Source organism: Aotus nancymaae, unplaced genomic scaffold (genome assembly GCF_030222135.1).
Source record: "Aotus nancymaae isolate 86718 unplaced genomic scaffold, 86718_ANA_hifiasm-v0.15.2.pri h1tg000025l, whole genome shotgun sequence".
NCBI classification, from domain to species: domain Eukaryota; kingdom Metazoa; phylum Chordata; class Mammalia; order Primates; family Aotidae; genus Aotus; species Aotus nancymaae.
The window spans coordinates 30,829,717-30,849,392 of NW_026988438.1; the positions used below are offsets into that span (position 1 = coordinate 30,829,717).

Here is a 19,676-nt window from a genome sequence, read left to right on the forward strand (position 1 = left end):
TACACATGGCTGGGTTTTGGAGGTCTAGTCTAGCCTTTGCTCAGGGCTGAGAGGCTGGCAGACAGGCAGCTTATCCTGCATCACCCAGGTCGGCAGCACAGTCCAGGCTTCCAGATCCCTGCCAGGGACTTTCCCTATAATTTACTGTATTTCCCACAACCATGTGACATTCATCTCATATGAGAAATTAGGTTACACTTTGGACTCTCCCCTTTTGCAAGACCAGATGAAGTACTAACCTTGAAGTGAACCTTTTCAGATGTAAGAAAACACAGCAGAGGGGAATCACTCAATCTATGACAGAGACTGAGTTCCCTCTGAAAGGCTGGCCAAGCAGACGGGGCAGGAGAGCTGGGTTTCTCAACCCCAGCACCACAAATTCCTGGACTTCTCATCAGCAGCTGCCCTAGTACATTTAAGATAGGATTGCATTTCTAAAATATTGATTGCCCCAAAGCTTTCTGGAAGTCTCCCCACTGCATAAAGTAAAATATTCTCATGCTAATTAACTTTGGTCAGGTTTATGAGCACAGCAGCACCCACATTCTTTTGAAACTTCCCTACTCAAAAACCTCCAGTGGCTTCCCATCGCCTGAGGTGAAGTTTCTCAATCTCAGCCCTACTGGCATTTAGGGCTGCGTAACTCTTTGTTGTGGTGGCCTGTCCTGGACGTTTAGTAGCACACCTGGCCTTTACTGGATTCCTCTGGAGAGAGAAGGAGAGACAGAGGAAGGAAGAGATAATGAAAGAAGTAGGGAGGGAAAGGAAGGAGGGAGGGGGAGAGAAAGAGGGAGGGAGTTAGAAGGAGAAAAAAAAAAAACAAGGGAGGGAGGGAGGGAGCAAAAGAGGGAGAAACTGGCTTCAGGTATACTCCCAGTTCCTGCTCCACCCATCCCTAAGTTCTGAGTATTCCCTGGGGGCTTTATGAGACCATCCTGCATAACAGTCTGTTTAGCTTAAGATAGTTTCCAGGGGTTGTATTACTTGAAAACGCTGAGTTTCTAATCATTATAACGTGGAGCAGGCTGCAGTAGGAGGCAGACAAAAACAACACCTTTTCATAGCATTTTGGGAGCAGAAACAACATTTTTTAAATAAAGCCATATATTTCCAAACCTATTTATTACAGTCTCACTTTGAGTTCCTTGTTTTATATTTAAGATGATGAATTCTGCCTTTCTTTTGAATTGTTTTACCCAGACTTGTTTCTGGCAAAATAGCCTTTTGTGATTATTAACTGAAAAACAAACAAACAAAAAAAACAAAAAACAAGCCCCACAACCATTCTGAAGCCAATATCTGCCTGTGTCAATTTCCAGGTGCAGTATCCAGCCGTCCCTGTTCTCCAGGCACAGAAATAGCATCAGATGGACAGAAAAGGGTGATGGACATCTGAGAGCTTGACAAGAAGGCAAGGCAGACAAAACACTGGGAATGACATGAAGGTCTGACATACTTTTGAGGTCAAGGGGGAAGAGGAAGAGAGAGGGGCTTGCATGCGGGAAGCAAAACGTCTCCTTTCAAAGAAAATGACCACTAGACTGAGAAGAATGCAAAAATGAATGAAAGGCACAGACATCATCAAGGAGCCACAAATCCAAACTGGGAGGTGGTGGTGCTGCCACATCCTGGACGGGTGTTTCAGCGGGAGCATGGGGACATATTCTCAGCCTCTTGAACTTCTAGTCCTGGCTTCCAGGATAGCATGGGGTGGGGGTTGCATGTTGAGAAGGAGCATGCTATGAGAGCACATGTGATGGGGTATGCCATAGGAACGGGGTGCTCCTGGCGCATGCTCAGTCTATCAGCAGAGTGGGGACATAAGAGAGTAAGTAAAGCAACCATTTCTTGCTATCTCCTGATGGGATGCTTTTGAAGGCACCACACAGGACAATGGGAGTGAACTGGGACAGATCCCTCCCCGCTCCCCGGCCCACCCGGTAGCACTGCAGGGTCAGCATCCCTGGCAAATGGGGTTTGAGAGCTGGCATGACACATCCTGGTATGGCCTCCGTCTCTCTTGTACCATCTGATGACTCTAGTACAATGAACACAAGTGCATACAACACACAAGCCACAAAAGAGGGCAAACTGCAGGGCAGGAAATGAGGAGAGGGCTCTAAAAGCTCAATTGTAGGTAGATACAGTACCCCGCTTTCTGCCAACATGAGTGAACAGCTTGCTGGTTGGGCCCTGTTCTAGACACTGGGGTTTCTGCAGTCAATAAAACAGACAAAAATCCCTACTCCACGAACCCTCTCTACCCGCCACCCTCCCATTGGGAGCTTCCATCTGGTAAGGGGAAAACAGGAAAACAAACATGTAAATATGCACGATGTCAGCTGGTGATCAGCACTAGGGAGCAAAGGAAAGCTGGTACGGGCTGGGCAGGAGGTGGAAGGGGAGTGGGGAACACACAGTGAGGCGCGTTAGAACTTTCTGGGCCTCTGCTCTCCATCCATATTCCACATGGGGAAGAAGGGTGTCCTGGAAGTGCATGGGGGGAGGGAGAGAATTTGGTAGGAAAGTGATGCAGATCTTCGAGAGGCTGGGAGCAGGAGCAGCAGGCTGAGTGGGGGAAGGGCCTGCTCAGGAGCCTCTGGGGGCTCCAGGGCCCAGGGTTCATCATCTTTCCACCATCTGGCCCACCCCAGCTGATGATCTAAATGTGGTGGACTCCTTTCTGTCCCCGAGGTCTCTTCTCTGCACCTTATTCGCTGCTGGTACATTTCTGACTCCAAGTTTTCTTTCCTGTTGTCTGCATAGCCCAGGTGCTCTTTCTTTCCCCTGTATAACAGTCCTTGATCTATTTAACTACTTGGGCTTCAGCCAGCTTTCCACCTCCCCAACAGTATTCCTGATTAAGGCTGAGAGAACAACCGCACTGCCTCTTACACAGGATCTCCAGCACCAGGGAGCCCCTCCTCTTGGAATGCCCACAGAAGCTTGTCTTTTACTCCTGTTTTTTTACACATTACTACAGGGTCAGCTTCAGGGCACGTGTGACCTGAGCGTTTGCACGGAGCCCTATCCTTAGCCTGGTTTAATGTGCTGCTGTCACAGTTTTAAATAAAAATTGAAAGTCTAATTTTTTTTAACAAGAACCTCACATTTTTGTTTTATACTGGGTCTCACACCTTACCTGTCCAGTCCTGCATAATCAATCACACATATTAGTGTGAACCAAAAGCTACATCATAAATTTGATTATAAAGATCAAATTTTCATTTTCAGAACCAGCCACAGCAAATAGACACTTCTAACTTACTACTAAAAATGGAAGCTCGCCAGCTATTTTAAAGCTTTTTGGTGCCTCTTTTCATGAAGAAATGCTTGGTAAAGATAAGAAACCAAGAATAACTAAATGTCATCGCTTTCTATCAGAGCAATGAAGCACTGATAAGAAAAATCCATGAAAACTTTTCTTTAAAGATGTTAAAATCAGAAGCCATGGAAATTAGCAGTTGTGCCTAGACCAAGGGGTTGACACTTAGGAGCAATTAGATTACATCTAGAGACTTTTTTTTTGTGGACATAAAAACCTTTACTGAAACTGTAAACTTTACCATCACTGACGGTGCATCCTTTAGGGTGAGACTAGAGAGCCTTCCTATTGAAGGTTCCTGTAAATGTCAGATAAAGTTCCTATAATGGGTTGCATGGTATATCCCTCAAAAGATGTGTTTCACTCCTAACCCTGGGTCACTGTGCATATAACCTTAATTGGAAATAGGGTTTTTGAAGATATAATTAAAATGACATCATACTGGATTAGTATGGGTCCTAAATCCCATGGCTGGCACCCTTATAAGATGGCAGAGACACTCAAAGAAGGTGATATGAAGACGAAGGCAGAGATTGGAGTGGTGTGTCTACAAGTCAAAGAACTCCAGGACTGCCAGCAACCACCAGAAACCAGGACAGTTTCTCTTTCCGAGCCTCCAGAAGAAGCCAACCCTGCCCATACCTTTATTTCAGACTTACAGCCTTCAAATCCATGAGCAAATAAATGAGTGTCTTTTTTTTTTTTTTTTTTTTTTTTTGAGACGGAGTTTCGCTCTTGTTACCCAGGCTGGAGTGCAATGGTGTGATCTCGGCTCACCGCAACCTCCGCCTCCTGGGTTCAGGCAATTCTCCTGCCTCAGCCTCCTGAGTAGCTGGGACTACAGGCATGCACCACCATGCCCGGCTAATTTTTTTGTATTTTTAGTAGAGACGGGGTTTCACCATGTTGACTAGGATGGTCTCGATCTTTTGACCTCGTGATCCACCTGCCTCAGCCTCCCAAAGTGCTGGGATTACAGGCGTGAGCCACCGCACCTGGCACGAATGTTGTTTTAAGCCACCAAGTTTGTGGCCATTTGTTATGACAGCTTTAGCGTAAAGTACTTTTTAAAAGCTGGAGAAAAACATGTGAAATGTAAATCTAAATCATCCATTTACTTTTTCAACAAATGAGAAACATGAACCAGTATTGGCTACAGGATAGAGCACATTCAAAGAAATAGCAACCATTAGGCTTTATTCATTTTCTCTTACATATAATTAATGAGAGAAGAAGAAAGGAGTGGTAGAAAAAAGACAAAGATCAGCATGGAGAAGAGAGGGTAGAAAATAAAAAATAGTAAAAGCTAGACACAAAAATACAAGATAAGGGAGAGGCACGAAAAGATAATGAGGCTAACATCAAATAAATACTTACTAGGTGCCAGAGACCATGATAAGTGACTTGCATGTATTCTTTCAACCTTGCAATGCTCCCATGTTATAGATGAGGGAATTGAGGCAGACAGAGCTGAGCTTTATGGAAGAGCATGGCGTGGCCAGGAGTACTACTCAGGCTAAAGCTACCTCATCACTGTGTTAAGTGTGGGGAGGAAGCACAGCAAGGCAGACTGCCAGGGATCTGGGGATGGCTGGCCTGAAGATTTTCAGAGCTCAGCCATAACGTATTATTAGGGTGGACCATTCAAAAGAGAACTGTTCCAGCTACAGCAGAGTGCCGTTTTAGATCAACTAGATAAACAGAGATGGCAGTTATAAAACGAACTAAATAAATGAGTGGTTTTTCTCTTGACAAACAGTTTTCATTTTAGAGGGGACTCTGTTAATTTCACCATTCCTCCAACAAATACCTCTCAGTGCCTAGTAGGTACAAATCACCCTAGGAAATCCAGGCTTCACATTAGCAAAAATTGCATCAGCATACAGTGTTGAAAAGTATACAATCATTGCACGCAATGAGGTGCAACTATCATTTGGTTCCCAAAGCTTTTGTTCTCATAGCTGAATTTTGCTTTGCTTAGTTAGACAAGCTTTATTGGAGAAGTAAAGGCAGTGACTGCGGGCTTTCTGAGAGAATGGAGCACAAGTTTCCAACTTAGGGAATGTTGGGGGTTTCTATTCATTCGTCTTGACAAAGTTCCTGGGCAGAGCAAAGGAAAGGGCGTTTGACCTGGGGTTATAGTCCTGCCTGGGGCAAGCAGTCTTGTTACGGGGTGAGGCGACAAACTCTACTGGCAGATTCGAATGTCAGGTAGGAGGCCTCTAGACAAAAGTGCAGACAGCGCCTAGCAAAGCCTATTGGCTGACGAGCATGAACATGTGATTTTTTTTTATTGAATGCTTACTATATGCCATGCACATAATGGCCTCAAATATCAACCTGAATTACAAATCAAGAAAGCTTCAGAATAAAGCTCATTAGAAGTTAATGTAAATAAAAAGCCAATGTCAAATTAAGGTCTGAAACACAAATTCCAAGCAGTTAGCAGGGAACTAGGATAAGAATTTTCTTCCTTCAATTAGTTCAGGCTTGTCCCTAAAAACCTGTCACTGTATTTATAGCGTGAGCCTGCTTTTTGAAGGTTCTTTCAAAGACCATGTAAAGTTTCGACTTAGAGTTAGTTGCGGGTGAGGCGTGGGGAGACTGAGGGTGGAAAGGGCAAGGAAGGACAGAGGGGATGCCTCATCTGGTCCCTGCCACTTATTCTTAGGGACAGTGGCACCAACAGTACCACTGAATGTCACAATCAACTGTCACAGCTACTTGGGGTCTGCTAAGTTTCAAAGATGTCTATTTAAAACATGGAAGACAAATGCTCCTGTCTGGCTGGTGTATTCCTCTTGAACAACTTGTCTATTTTGTGCCTTTCCTTCTTTCAAGAGCTGTAACAGTGAAGAGCTATTGAGTTTTTAAGCAAATATTAAAAGAGCTGCTGGTGTTTTCCAGTGATAATATATTGTGTTATCAACGGTACTACTTAAAAAATAAGAGTCGACTATCTTTTTGTTTTAAAATGTCTTAAGATTATTTTTCCATTCAGGAATCTAACATGAAAAGGACTGAAATTAGTTTTGAAAGTATTAATTAAATATATGTGTGTTTTTAAACACAAGCTCAGACACAGAATATGCATGGACAAGAGACTCAGTACAGCATAATTCCAATTTCTTAAAGCCAAACGAATTGGAAATTTCAAGAGGAAGGAAAAGAATTCACAAGTCCATGAAGATCCATCCTTTCATCACTAGTTGTGTATCCACAGTATGCAAAAAAAATTCAAGGATTTCTGCTAAAAATTAGAAAAACACTTTAAGGCCAAAAAAAATTAATGAGGATTAAAAATGGAAAACATAGTAAATTAAAAAGTTGAGGAGGCTTTTAATGCTCCAAATTAGACCTGTCAATATTCAGTGATGGGAGAAATATGAAAAGCTTTGGCATAAAAGAGGGCCTATGCAATGCAATGCAATTCTTCACCCTAATGCTAAGTATGCAGGGCTGTATAATTCCATTCCTCAGTTCAATTATAGCTTGCAACTGCCTGAGCTGCTGGCTTTCTAAAAACAGATGCAGGGAAGCAGACCAAACTAACACCAATGTATATTTAATAGATGAGTATCTGTCCTTAGGAAGGATCAGAAAGCAGAAGAAAATCAGTTTCCCTCATCACCTCTGACAAAAGGGTTACCGAATTCCAAGAGTCACTTGGGTTACTGACCCTAAAGGAAACAAGCACTTTTTAAAAAGAAGGCAATTCACATTTTGCTTCTCCTGTCTACTGTTTTCTTTCTGGATCCTCCATCTCCATTCTCCCCAACTTTCAAATGGCCAGCTCATTTTTTTGGGGTGAAGCCTCTGACTCTAACCTGTCCCTCCGTGCCTCAACTGCAATTCAAACTGGGCAACTTGGCACCAGCATCTCTTCCCACCCCTCCTTGGAAAACACATTCGGGCAAAGCAAACAGGCCATCATTTTCTGATGGCAGGCCCCTTCTACAAGTACCAGTCTGAAATGAAGATAGCGGCCTTTCCAGTTTATAAATTCACATGGGAAATTCCACTTAATAACCCCCCACCAGGTTTCCAGATCTTTTTGTTTGGTCTGGTGAGCAGGATAAAGGCTGTGACCAGGGGTGCCTCCCGCCTCCCCCGTAACCGGAGCACAAACAAAACTACTGGATGGCATCTCTTGTCATCATTTGATTTCACAGCTGTCTACTCATAAAGGGAAGGAGTTAGCATCACTGCTAAAACAAAAGACAAAACACAAAACGAGCAACAGGCAACTGTTTTCCCTTGCTAGGAGACAGCAACACTCTTTACTGAGTGGAAAAGTACTGCTCGGCTCTCACCGGGACATCTCGGACCTAGCGAGGCTGGGCTGTGTGTTTCTTTCACTGGACCTGGGAACGCAAAGTGTCAACGGGCCCAATTCTCCAAAACTAAGTCAACATACAGATAAGGTGTTTCTAGGCATAAGCACTGAGCAGACCCGCTTTCTGAGGTCTCCAGTGTGAATGGATGGAAAGCACTGGTGTGAAGCTTATAGCTAAATGTAGAACGCACAGCAATTCGCCGTCTCATGATTTTACAAGCAGAAACCAGATGGAAACGATACACAGGACCTCTCCACCTGCCCTTTATAACAGAAGGAACGCGGAAGCTTGCTTACCTTAAAGTTGTGTGTCTTCTCATAGTTGAAGTGGTTGTCGTTGTGCGTGAGGGCTGCCCTTCGAACCAGGGAGGAGATCTGTGAACAGGCAAAGAGTTTGAGAGGGGGCCAAAGAAAGCCGCCTTTGACACCCACCTTCACCCCCCAGGCTACGGCCAGCAGTTCTTGGCGTTTCCTGCCCTGCTTCGACTTCCGAACCACAGCACACTTTTTCTCATTTTCTAGCCACAGTTCTTGAGAGAACATAGTGCCTGGCTCTCAGATCTTTCTAGTTTCCTCTGCAGAGCCCGGGAAGCCCCGTGCTGTCAGGTTTTTCGAACCGCAGCTAATGTTAGGCAGCAGATTTGAGGCAGCTGGGTCCTGTCCGCAGCAGCCTCCAGCATGTGACCTGAAAGGCCCAGTTTGAGTGATGGAGGGGCTCGGCTTCTGAATAAGGACAGGCCTGTTTTGTGCTATTTCTTAAGGCCGACGTGTGCCTGGAACAATAGCAAACATTCATGTGCACAGCAACCCCCAGAAGCGGTATCCAGTCAGCCGTTGAGGATTCAGGAAAGCCGGGGCTGGCAGCTTGCTTTCTCCTGCCGCAGCACATTGCAAAGGAGAGGTCTCTCCTACTTATTAGCACATTTCACACTCAAACACACCAGCGCACCCCCCACCCCAGCCAGCTCTGATGTTCAAAGGCTGAGGCTGCATCCAATTAATCTGGGGCTCTGAGCCCCATCCTGGGCTGAACTCCAACAGATTAAACCTTTAAACCCTGATGACTGTTTAATCTTATAGGGGTAAAGCCCATGTCTCTTTATTAAAAATCTGCCTTAGCACTTGAAAGCTTAATTTTTATTCTTACGCATGTATTAAATTGGAACAGTCTGAGCACCAAATGGGGTATCAGAGGAGAGCAAAGCTTTTCCGCTCTGAGTTCTGCAAAGTTGCAGAATAAGAGGCAGGATATCTTCCCCCAGGACATTCCCCGAGCTCTCCTCTCCTTCCTGCACTAATGAACTCTGCTCAGACCCACAAAGACAAGACAATATTCCTCACCTAAAATCAAGACATCGTAGTTGCTTTCCTTTTAAATAAAACATCTTCCATGTTCATTCTGTTAGTGCCCAAGCTTATAAAAAATGCCCTCTTGGCTCTTAAAAGCATCATCTGTTTCATGGTCTCTCATGACCATAATTCTTTGGTCCTAGGTCTCCCCATGAAAAGAAGCAGGGAAATCCTGATGTCTTGGGAGTACTCCTGACTCATTGGTGAAGTTTAATGCAGCTAATGCCCGACAGTAAAGTTAATGCTTTAGGAACTAGAAAACAATAACTAGATAAGTAGGCCTTTATGTAGGGGGCGGTCCTGTTCTCTACTGAAACAGAGCCCCACGCTCCAGCCTCTCCAAGCAGTCTTGTGAAGAGTAACCAGAGATCACTCCTTCCCTTGTGTAATTCTTTATTCCTAGTAATCACTATCATTTTAGCTTGGTTCAGAAGTTCATCCCCCCATTTCATCTTCTTGTTACCTTCAATAATAGCCAATTTTTATGTTACGCTATTGAGCACAATAACTTGGGTTGGTCAGAGGATGTTAGAATGTGTCAAATGCGCTTAACTCATTTAATCTGCAGCATATGGGTGTGAGGAGCAAGATTCTTATTATCAATTCTTTTGGATGAAGAGATTGAGGCACTGAGAGGTAAAGTAATTTGCCCAAGGACATGCAGCCTGGTTTAAGTGGCAGAACTAGGACTAGAACGCAAAGCATCTGTGTCCAGCGCCCATGCTCTTCAACTGTGTCCCGCTGCCTCCATACACCCATGTGCTGCCTCGGTACACACATGTGCTGCCTCGGTACACCCATGTGCTGGCATATCCTGCCATCAGTCCTGACAAATGCTTTATCTCAGATATTGGTTGAGTCTGGCCTCTCCCTACCATTCTTTCCCCATGTAACTCAGGCCCTTGTTATCTCTCCAGTCCACCTTACACATAGCTGCATGACAACCTTCCTAATCTGCCCATGCTTCTCCATGGCTTAACTGTGTCCTGGCATTGCTGGTTTTTCATGAGCTGATCCCAATATCCCCAGCTCACCCTATTTTCCTATACTCCTCTTTACAAATCCTACAAAATCTCTTCTGTGACATTCTTAACTGCTCACCTTGGTAGCTTGCTCTGTTCTTTAGATTATTCTAGCATCCTTTCAACATATCTACATTTTCATCAACATTTGCATCCTAACTCAAATGCTACCCTTTCCAAAAGGACTTCCCCAAACTCTCCATTGAAGGCCAACTGTGCCCTCTGAAATCCCATAGTGTTTTATCCACATTTTTCTGAATGCGCTTGTCACTTTCTGTCTTGTATTATAGTGACTATAACAGCTCTTACCCTGCCATACTGAGAACTCACTGTGACGTGCTCTATGCCTAATTCACTTTTGTTTCCCACTACAAAAGTGTCTAATAAGAATCCTTGCCACAGTTGACACTAAGTACAAGTTGCTAGAAAGCACATGTACATATAGGAAGCCAGCGTTGTGGAAGAAGGTGTGCAAAGATGACTGCATGGTGTGGGGTCCTCTGTCCCTCCTGTGACCACCCATCCACTGCCTTGGCTCCCAAAGTCAAGGTTCACTCCAGGGGTCTACCCTCTTAATGGGCTTCACCAGGCTCCTTGGCCCTTCTTCCTGTTGTCTGATTCTGAAGGACAGCTGCAATGGCGGGGGTTAAGTGACGGCTTGGCATCCCTTTGAAGGGCTTCCTATCCTTAGTCTACAGGTAAAAAGATAGAGAGAAGCAAAAAAGGGTTTTTTCCCAACCTTCACTGCTAGCAAAGCAAGAGAGACCTTTTGACAGTGAGTCATTTGTGTAAGAGCAAATTCTGTGACGTGGATTGGACTAATGACATGAATATACTAGTTTTAGAATCTGATAAAATAACTATTTACATGAAAAGTGGGCAAAAGAATCTCCTCCTTTTGGTCTGTGGGTGGTTGAATACAATGAGATTTAACATTTTCTCATGTCTGTGCTTATAAGTATAACAAGTGATTTTTATTTCCATTTGTGACAGTGATTCCTTTTTCAGATATTGATTCAATAGAATTTACCCGAACACAAGTCACATTCAGACAAGTGAAGGCATCACACACTGTTCCCTTAGGATCCTTCTTTACAGGGGACTAGAAGTGTTAGCCTTGGAGCGGGCATTACTGTGAGCCATGTGGGTGACCTCAGATCACCCTCTTATTAAGGGAAAACTGATTACAGTAATCTCTTGCTGAAAACGTCCCTCTGAAATAACCCCATCACACAGAGCTCTTCTTCAGCTCAGCTCCTGAAGGGCAGCTCCTTGTCTTCTTTTATATGCTCCACAATGTCTAATACTCTCTATACACAGTGAACATTTAATACATTTGCTGACTGTCTTCTTCTAACAAAAATTCTATCTGACCTATTTTAATATATACATTCATGAGATGAAGCACATTTCCCTCCACACTCTGTCTGAACCAGGGATTCTCACAGGAACCACTGCTCTTTTGGGCCGCGTAATCTTTTGCTGTGGAGGCTGTCCTGTACATTGCAGGATGTTCAGTGGCATTTTTTGCCTCTATTCACTAGATGCCAGTAGAGCCGCTTCCCCCAATTATGATAATAAAAAATGTCTCCAGACATGGCCAAATATTCCCTGGGAAGCAACACTGTCTCCAGTTGAGAATGCTGGGCTACATTAATAACATAAATATTAATATTTATATCATGCTATGTGCCAGATATTATACTCAGTGCTCTGTCTCCAAAATTATATATATATATAACACACACACACACACATTTTTTGGAGACAGAGTCTCGCTCTGTCACCCAGGCTGGAGTGCAGTGGTGTGATCTCAGCTCACTGCAACCTCCACCTCCCAGGTTCAAGTTATTCTCCTCAGACTCCCGAATACCTGGGACTACAGGCATGTGTCACTGTGCCCAGCTAATTTTCGTATCAATAGAGACAGGGTTTTACCATGTTGGCCAGGCTGGTTTCAAACTGCTGACCTCAAGTGATCCACCCACCTCAGTCCCCCAAAATGCTGGGATTACAAGTGTGAGCCACAGCACCTGGCCCACTTTTCATATTTTGACTCGTTTAAGAGTTAAACCCTATGAGGTAGGTACTGCTATAATTATCCTTATTTTACAGATGAGGAAATAAAAGATGAGAGTTTAAGTGACTTGCACGTGGCCACATAGATGGGAAGTGGTAGAATATGGGCACGATTGAGTCTATCCCCAAAGCCCCGAAGAACAAGTTTCTTTCTTTCTACTACACGTAACATAAAATTTATCATTTTCACTATTTAAAAATGTAAAATCCAGTGGCACTGAAGGCATTTACAATGCTCTACAATGATCACCACTCCCTAGGTCCAGAACATTTCATCACCCCGAAACGAAACCCTGTACCCATCAGTACTCACTTCTCATTCTCTTCTTCTTCCAGCCTCTGGCAAACACCAGTCTGTTTTCTGTCTCTATGAATTTGCCTATTTTGGATATTTCGTATAAAGGGAATCACAAGATATATGGCTTTTTATATCCGGCTGCTTCTTTTTTCTTTAGATATTTCACTTAGCATGTTTCAAGGTTCATTTTTGCCATGACATGTATCAGGACTTCATTCATTTTTATTGCTGAATAACAACCCATCGTATGGATATACCACATTTCATTTCCATTCATTAGTTGATGGACATTTAGACTGTTTTCACCTTTTGGCTAATTGTGAACAGTGCTACTAAGATATCCTCATACCGGTTCTGTTTGAACCCTTGTTTTCAATTATTTTGGGTATACACTAAATCTATGCTTTTAAATACTGTTCAAGCTGTCTCTCATTCCCATAATACCTACATTAAAAAATATGCAGTGGTTGAATGCTTGAATTACTCTCTTCCCTGTTGCTATCCTGTTAATGACTAGCAGGTCTGATGTCCCCTGGACTGGTTTTTAAAGAGGAGACTTTAGTTTTCCGTGAGCCCACTGTGAAAGCAGGTATTACTTAAGATACTTCTGGAAGTAGGTGGGGCTATAAATAAATGTTGACATAAGCTCACCACTTCCTCTTTCCTTCTTTTTTTTGAGGAATAAAGGTTGGGATTCTATTTTCTAAGGCCTCTCACTGTTTTTCTTTCTCTCTGCAATTAGGATCCTGGATCCAAGAAGGAACCAAGTAAGGAGAAGGCAATGGGAGGTTGTCAGATAAAGAAGGGAGGAGAGGTGGGTCAATGGGCGGGAAGACCTGGGAAAATGGAGCCCTTTGGGGTGTCTGTGGACATGTAAAGTGCCCAGGAAAAATGAATGGTAGGAGAAAGATTAACATCCCTCTTGCTATGCTGGCTTAATAACCTAGCATCATAAGCCCAGAAGGGACCTTAGAAGTTCATCTAATCAACAGCTCCTCCTCCACCCGGCTTCAGGCAGGACCACCTCTCAGCCTCTAGGGACCACAACAGTGTGCTTTATCAGTACCAATTTCTATAGAAGGTGATTTGCCACCAATCCACAATCTTTCCATAAACTTCAAGTAAACTACTTCAAGTAAATTCCAGTGCTACGTTTTAAGGAGCTCATTTAAAATGTCATCATTAGTCCCTCAATGTCTCCCTCTATTCCAACCACAGTGTCTGTGCTGCTGAGAGCTCTACAGTTCTGTTTCCTGAGTCTGAATCTTCCTTAGGTATTTACTGCCTGAGCTATACTCCTATTCCAAACTCTGCCCTGCTGTTGCAGCCTTCTCTGCTTTGTGGCAGTGCAGGAAATGAAAATCAATATTACTAATGATGACGAGGGTGTGGTGAGGAGAGTTCTCTAATATCCCACTGGTATTTGTGTGAACTGGCCTGTGTCTGGAAAAAAAAAGTTGGAGATGGATCAAAAGCCTGGAAAAGTTCACATGCACTGATCCAATTACTCTATTCCTAGGATTCCCTTGAAAAGGTCTCCAGACTAAGATTTAGACAGATATATAGAGAGATACAGATATTCGTCAAAACAATATCAAGAAATGGGAAAAAGCTTAAACATTCAATATAGGGGAAAAGTTAAATAAATTATGGCATATAAATGTAACGGAGTATGACGCAGACATTAACAAGGATGGTTAAAAGAACATTTAATGATGAGAAGATTTGCCCCTGATACAATGTTAGGTGAGAAGTAGGCTCCTGATGATGAGAAGATTTGCCCCTGATACAATGTTAGGTGAGAAGTAGGCTCCTGAGCCACCTATAGTATGATTCCCAGATTTGTACGTAGGTGTACACAGAAAGTATCAGAAGAAAACACACCGATATACATTCAACACACCAAACTGCTGTAGATAAGCAAGTTATCTCTAGGTGGAGAAATTTTAACTGACATTTATTTTCTTCTATATTCTTTTCTGCATTTTTTGAGTTTCCTACAATGACTATGTTCTTATTCTATTATATAAAAATGATTTTTAAAGTATATTATACAACTTTTATTAGATTTAGCATGCATGGATGATCAATTCTTAACCACTGAGCTTGTCTAATCCCACTTCCTTTTTACAGGGGAAGAGACCAAGGGCCAGAGAGGTTCTGTGACTGCCTCTCATCACAGAGCTGATCTGGAAGCAGATCCAGACTCCAGCTTCTTCTGCCTCACACCAGCTTCTCTGCAGGCATCAAAACCTCCGGAGGGCTTGTTAATACAGGCCAAACCCCAGAGTTTCTGGTTTAGTTACTATGAGATCAGGCCAAAGCATCTGCATTTCTGATCAGTTCACAGGTGATGCTGATGTTGCTGGTATCGATACCACATTTTGAGGACCCCTGCTTTATCTTTCCACTGAACCTGTGGGTCCCTTGCCTGATAATTAGAACACACACACACACACACACACACCACACACCACACACATACATCACAAAACATGCTCAAGCTCTACCTCTACCCAGTTAAATCCAAATTTCTGGAGATGGGGCCCAGGTTCTAAAAATTCTCCAAGGGACTGTAATGTGCTCTTAGAATTGAGAGTGACCACACTAATCTCAACTGCTTCAGTTCAAAGGGATTGTTAGAAAAGATGAAAGTATGAACGTAGTTAGTGCTATTGACTAAATTCCCTCCAAAGAAATTAATATAGTTTCACACACAAAATGCGATCATGTTTCTGCTCATGCTCACCCCATACCCACCTCCCATCATGCCACTTAAAACCTCCAGAGACTAATTAAGGCAAAGGCAAAAATCTATATCATGCCCTGCAGGGGCTTGTGGGGTCTAGGCCCTGCCACCTTTCCAGCCTCACCTGCCACCACTTTCTTGCTGTTACCCTGAGGATGTATAAACACACCTATTAGTACGATTTTAAAATTATGTCCTAGGGTCCTCACTAGCCTGCTAGCCTTATGAAACAGGCCCAGAATCAGGTCTCCTGAGGTTCTTTCCATGGAAATCCCTGGCACTCCATGTGTGGCAAATTGGGGGTGTCAGCTGCCCACAGCCCACTGACACAAAGACTCATTCCTCCTCTCTGTTCCTAGAGGAATTTTACAAACATCTAAAGCTTAAAAGTTATTTCTAACCTACCTATAGTTGTTTTATTAACCCTGTCTCTGGTGACTAGCATGATGCCAACGTTGGCTTGACACTTGACGCTCAGGAAAGTTTTGTTGCAGGAAAAATAAACATGCCCATTTTTCAGCAGCCCTCTGTCTTCCTTTCCTTCCATCAGAAATGATTTCGACTTCTATGAAGAGTTAGCATGCTCTCTTTTTTCCCTTGGGCCATTGGCTCATTCCCTGCACATATGTTTGGGGTACTGGGGTTGAGTGACAGCCCTGGGTGTCCCATTATTTCCCCAAAGTCACAAAATGTTAAATTCTGCCTGAATCTAGGGACACTCAGCAAAATGCTGCAGCCATTTGCTCATCCCTGGATGGTGTGGGAAATCTACATTTTCCTTTGTTTTCATGCTCTGTGGGTCACACTGAAAACTTTCAATGGTTGGTTAGTGGTATACTAATTGTATGCCTACTACCTATTTCTGTGTCTGATATGGGTGTGTATGTGTATATTAATACCTGTGTGTATATATACATGTGTGTGCATGTTTGTGTGTATGCGTGTATTTTTTTTTGAAGGGCTTCTACGGGGATTTCATGGGGACTGGTGGATAAAGAGGATGACGTCCATTCTGGTTTTTGCTGTGGCATTGTAGATCTGGTTCTCTATTCCTTTTGGGAAGAGAAAAAAAACTAGAAATGCTCAGTGAAATAAGCCCCAATTGCCTAATGATAATCAAAGGAGTGGTTTTCTTTTATCAACACTGCTAAACCCAGCCTGCTTGATCCTATGTACTTTGAACCTTCTCACATACTGCCAAATGAATCATCCTTGCTCTTCCTAAGAACTGCCCTGTGTTTGTTATATTCTTTGCTCATGGGTTTCAGTCTCAAAAGAGGAGGAAGACAACAAAGACATAACTAACCACAAACAGGTTCCCATGGCTGCCAAAGAAATGAGAAAGACCAGGGTGGAACCCACCGACATTCCTGCAATTGGGCTAGTTCAAGCTGTGTAGTCCTGGTTTTATTTGAGGCCATTTAAGCATCAGGTGTCAACCAACGATTGACCTCGCTCAGTCTTAAAACTGCTGCTGATCTCCAAATCTGTGGCAGGGTTCTTTGTCTCTGATGGCACACCATGCCCAGCTGCCATGCCAATTATTCTCCAGGGACAGATGGCTACTCTCAATGTGAGAGACACACAAAAGTGCCAAAGGAATGGTCTCAATGCCCCTCCTAGAATGCAATTCACTTCATTTAAAACAGTCACCATTTACCCAAACTGAAGGGCTTGTATGTGCTCTGAAATGGACCAAAGTACCTTGTTTAGCAGCAAATAAATAACCTGATGCTTCTTGGGTTGGTTGATTGTGCAACGCTACAGTTGCTCTCCTTCCCACATAATACCACCAGCTGTTCTGCTGAGACTGATGTCAAAAATTGTGGCTAATCACTGATGTTTCCCACAGACTTCTTTTAGATGTAGAAATAAAAGATACTCCACCTCACAGAGGAAGACTTGGGCTTGCAACACGTCATTGTTATTATTTGCTTTTTTGTTTTGTTTTTGCATGCAGTTTTTGCAAGTCAATATTAACAACATGTTTAAACATCAGAGTGTAGGAATCCATTTCCTTAAATAAAAACTTTAAAAGTCTTAGTCCAGTTTCTCCAATGCTAAACTTTAGAAAGTATGGTAGGGTTATTCTTGAAAGAATGGAACATCCATTAAATCAAACTCCTTAAAGCTTTTGTAAAGTTAAGATCCAAGTAAATAGTGTAAAATCTAAGGGAGAAGCAGCTATCACAAAGTTGCCAGCTACAACTTTCCTTCTTGCCCTAGATGACTTTCTTCTCATAGTCCATATTCATCTCCTTTTCCTTGCTGATCTATGACTCCACTCCCCACTTCTGGCCAAAGAAGTAAGTGCCCCAAATGACTGACATGTGAGTTTTACTGCAAAAGTCAAGACACTCAATTTCCGGCTCACGGCATTGAACTGCAATATGGAGGTTGGGTGTATTTCTCAAACTCTGCTCACTCAGTGGAGCCTGAGAAATCGCTGTCAAAGGCCAGACATTTGCCAAATTGCACTTGCTTGTCCACTACTTTGTTGTCCACATTATGGCAATTTGCAAAGCAGCACTACAGAATGTGCCAAACATAGCCCCCAACTGCTCGTTTACCAGGTTCTTCGGTCAGCAGTTGGAGTAAGGTGCACCTTTATCTACAGAAAAAAAACCCAAAAAACAAATTAACCAGTTGTTTTCTGCATGCGAACTGTCCCATGTTAAAAACATACCAAGACACCTATTAGACACGTTTTCAAAATTTCACAAATAAAAATATCTCCAATCCCTTACTGTGCTTTTTACAGTGAACAATCACCCAAACAAAATAGTCCTTGACGCCACTCACAGCTGTGCAGCTGATACTGCTCAATATAGTTCCTGGGGATATTTAAGAATACAGTAGTCCTGAAACACGGACGCTGACACATTCCAAAGATAATCTAAGTTTATTTCTGGTCTCCTGTATGAGTGGTGGCTGGGATTTCCAAAATCTACAATTGGGCCTTATATTTGTGTTTGGGAAGACTAGCTCTTCCAAGCATATGGCCATGTTGTCCCTTCCTAGATGGAATGTCAGAATATGTGTGATCACGCAGACACCTCTCAAGTCAGTGCCCACTCTGGAAGAGAGACTGTCATGCTAATGAGCGAGTGTAAATATTCCAGGGAAGACAGTTCAGTCTGAAATGACCACATGCAATCTGGCCTATGCTCTGTTTCGATGCAATACAATTATTCTTGGATATGATGCAACCACAGCTCCTGTCTGCCTGCCTTCCCTCCCTCCCTTCCTCCTTCCTTTCTTCCTCTCTTCATTCCTTATTTCAGCAAATAATTATAGAGCATCTATTATTTATCAGACATTGTATTAGGTCAGTGAGATAGAACAGGGAACAACTACTCTTAGTAGACAACAAACAGAACTAAGAGGTACATTGTATATTCTTTTAGAAAGTGTTGAGAGCTATGAAGGAAAACAAAGAAACAAAGCAAGAACACAGGATAGGAAGTGGTGGAGAGGGAGGTTACAAATTAAATCAAGGTGGTCAGAAAAGGTCTCATGAGGTGACATTTGGAAATTTGGGCAAATAGTGGCAGGAGGTAATAGGTGAGCCATGCTGATATCTGGAGAAAGAATATTCCAGGCAGAGGGTATAGCACACGCAAGACCATGAGATAGGAGAAAGCATGGTAGGCACAAGAAATAGCAAAGACCAAGAATGGCTAGAGTGGTGGGTGCTAGAAGGCGAGGTAAGGGACCTAAGACTTTCTGGGAGAGAATGGGACTCCTGCTTTCACTCTGAGTGACGTGAGCAGCCACCTCAGAGTTTTGAACAGAGCTGTGGTATGATCTGAATGACTTTACAAAAGCATTGCTCTGCCTGCTAAGTTGATGACTGTAGGAGGGCTAGGGTACATGCTGGGACATCAGTTAAAGGCTATTGCAGAAACCCAGCTAAAGGACAGACAGTGGTTTGGACAGGGGTGGGAGCAGTGGAGGTGATAAGGAATGGCCAGAATCTGGATATTGTTTCAAGGTGAAGTCTACAGGATTAGCTGGCAGGTTGGATGTGAAGTGCACACACAAAAAAGAACTCCGGGATAATGGTGCAGTTTTGGGCCTGAGCAACTAGAAAGATGAAATTTCCATCAAATTCAATGAAGAAGACTCCAGGAGGAGCAAGAGTTAAATAGAAGGCCAGATGCTGCATTTTGGGTATAGGAACATTGAGGCATCTGGACTTACAAGCTGGGGGTTCCTAAAGAGACAGTTGCCAGAGATCTACTTCTGGGTAGGTGGATTTTAGAGGAAGAGAGTTAGTGGAGATAGAGAACAGCAGAGACCCCAGGACTATGTTCTGGGACACTCCAACCATTAAGAGATCAGAAAATTGAGAAAGAACTACTCAAAGAGAAAGATAAGGAAAGCCAAGTGGCTAACACTCATGGGATAGGCATGATGGGGTATGAGAAAGGACAGCAGGGGTGTCCAGCAATCTGAAAGTAAGTGATCACCTTGACATGAGCAGTTTCCAGGAGCAGTTGGGGGAATCTGATTGC

General features: G+C 43.3%; 1 protein-coding gene across 2 annotated transcripts in view; it reads right to left on the reverse strand.

The window, feature by feature from the left end:
• The window catches only part of CHN2 (chimerin 2), a 318,704-nt gene that overhangs the window by 25,307 nt on the left and 273,721 nt on the right, over positions 1-19,676 (reverse strand). For both annotated transcript variants that reach the window (XM_012447769.2, XM_012447770.2), the window contains exon 7: positions 7,959-8,036. In XM_012447769.2, coding sequence (XP_012303192.1) covers positions 7,959-8,036 — 78 coding nt within the window. The remainder of the gene's footprint in view (positions 1-7,958; positions 8,037-19,676) is intronic.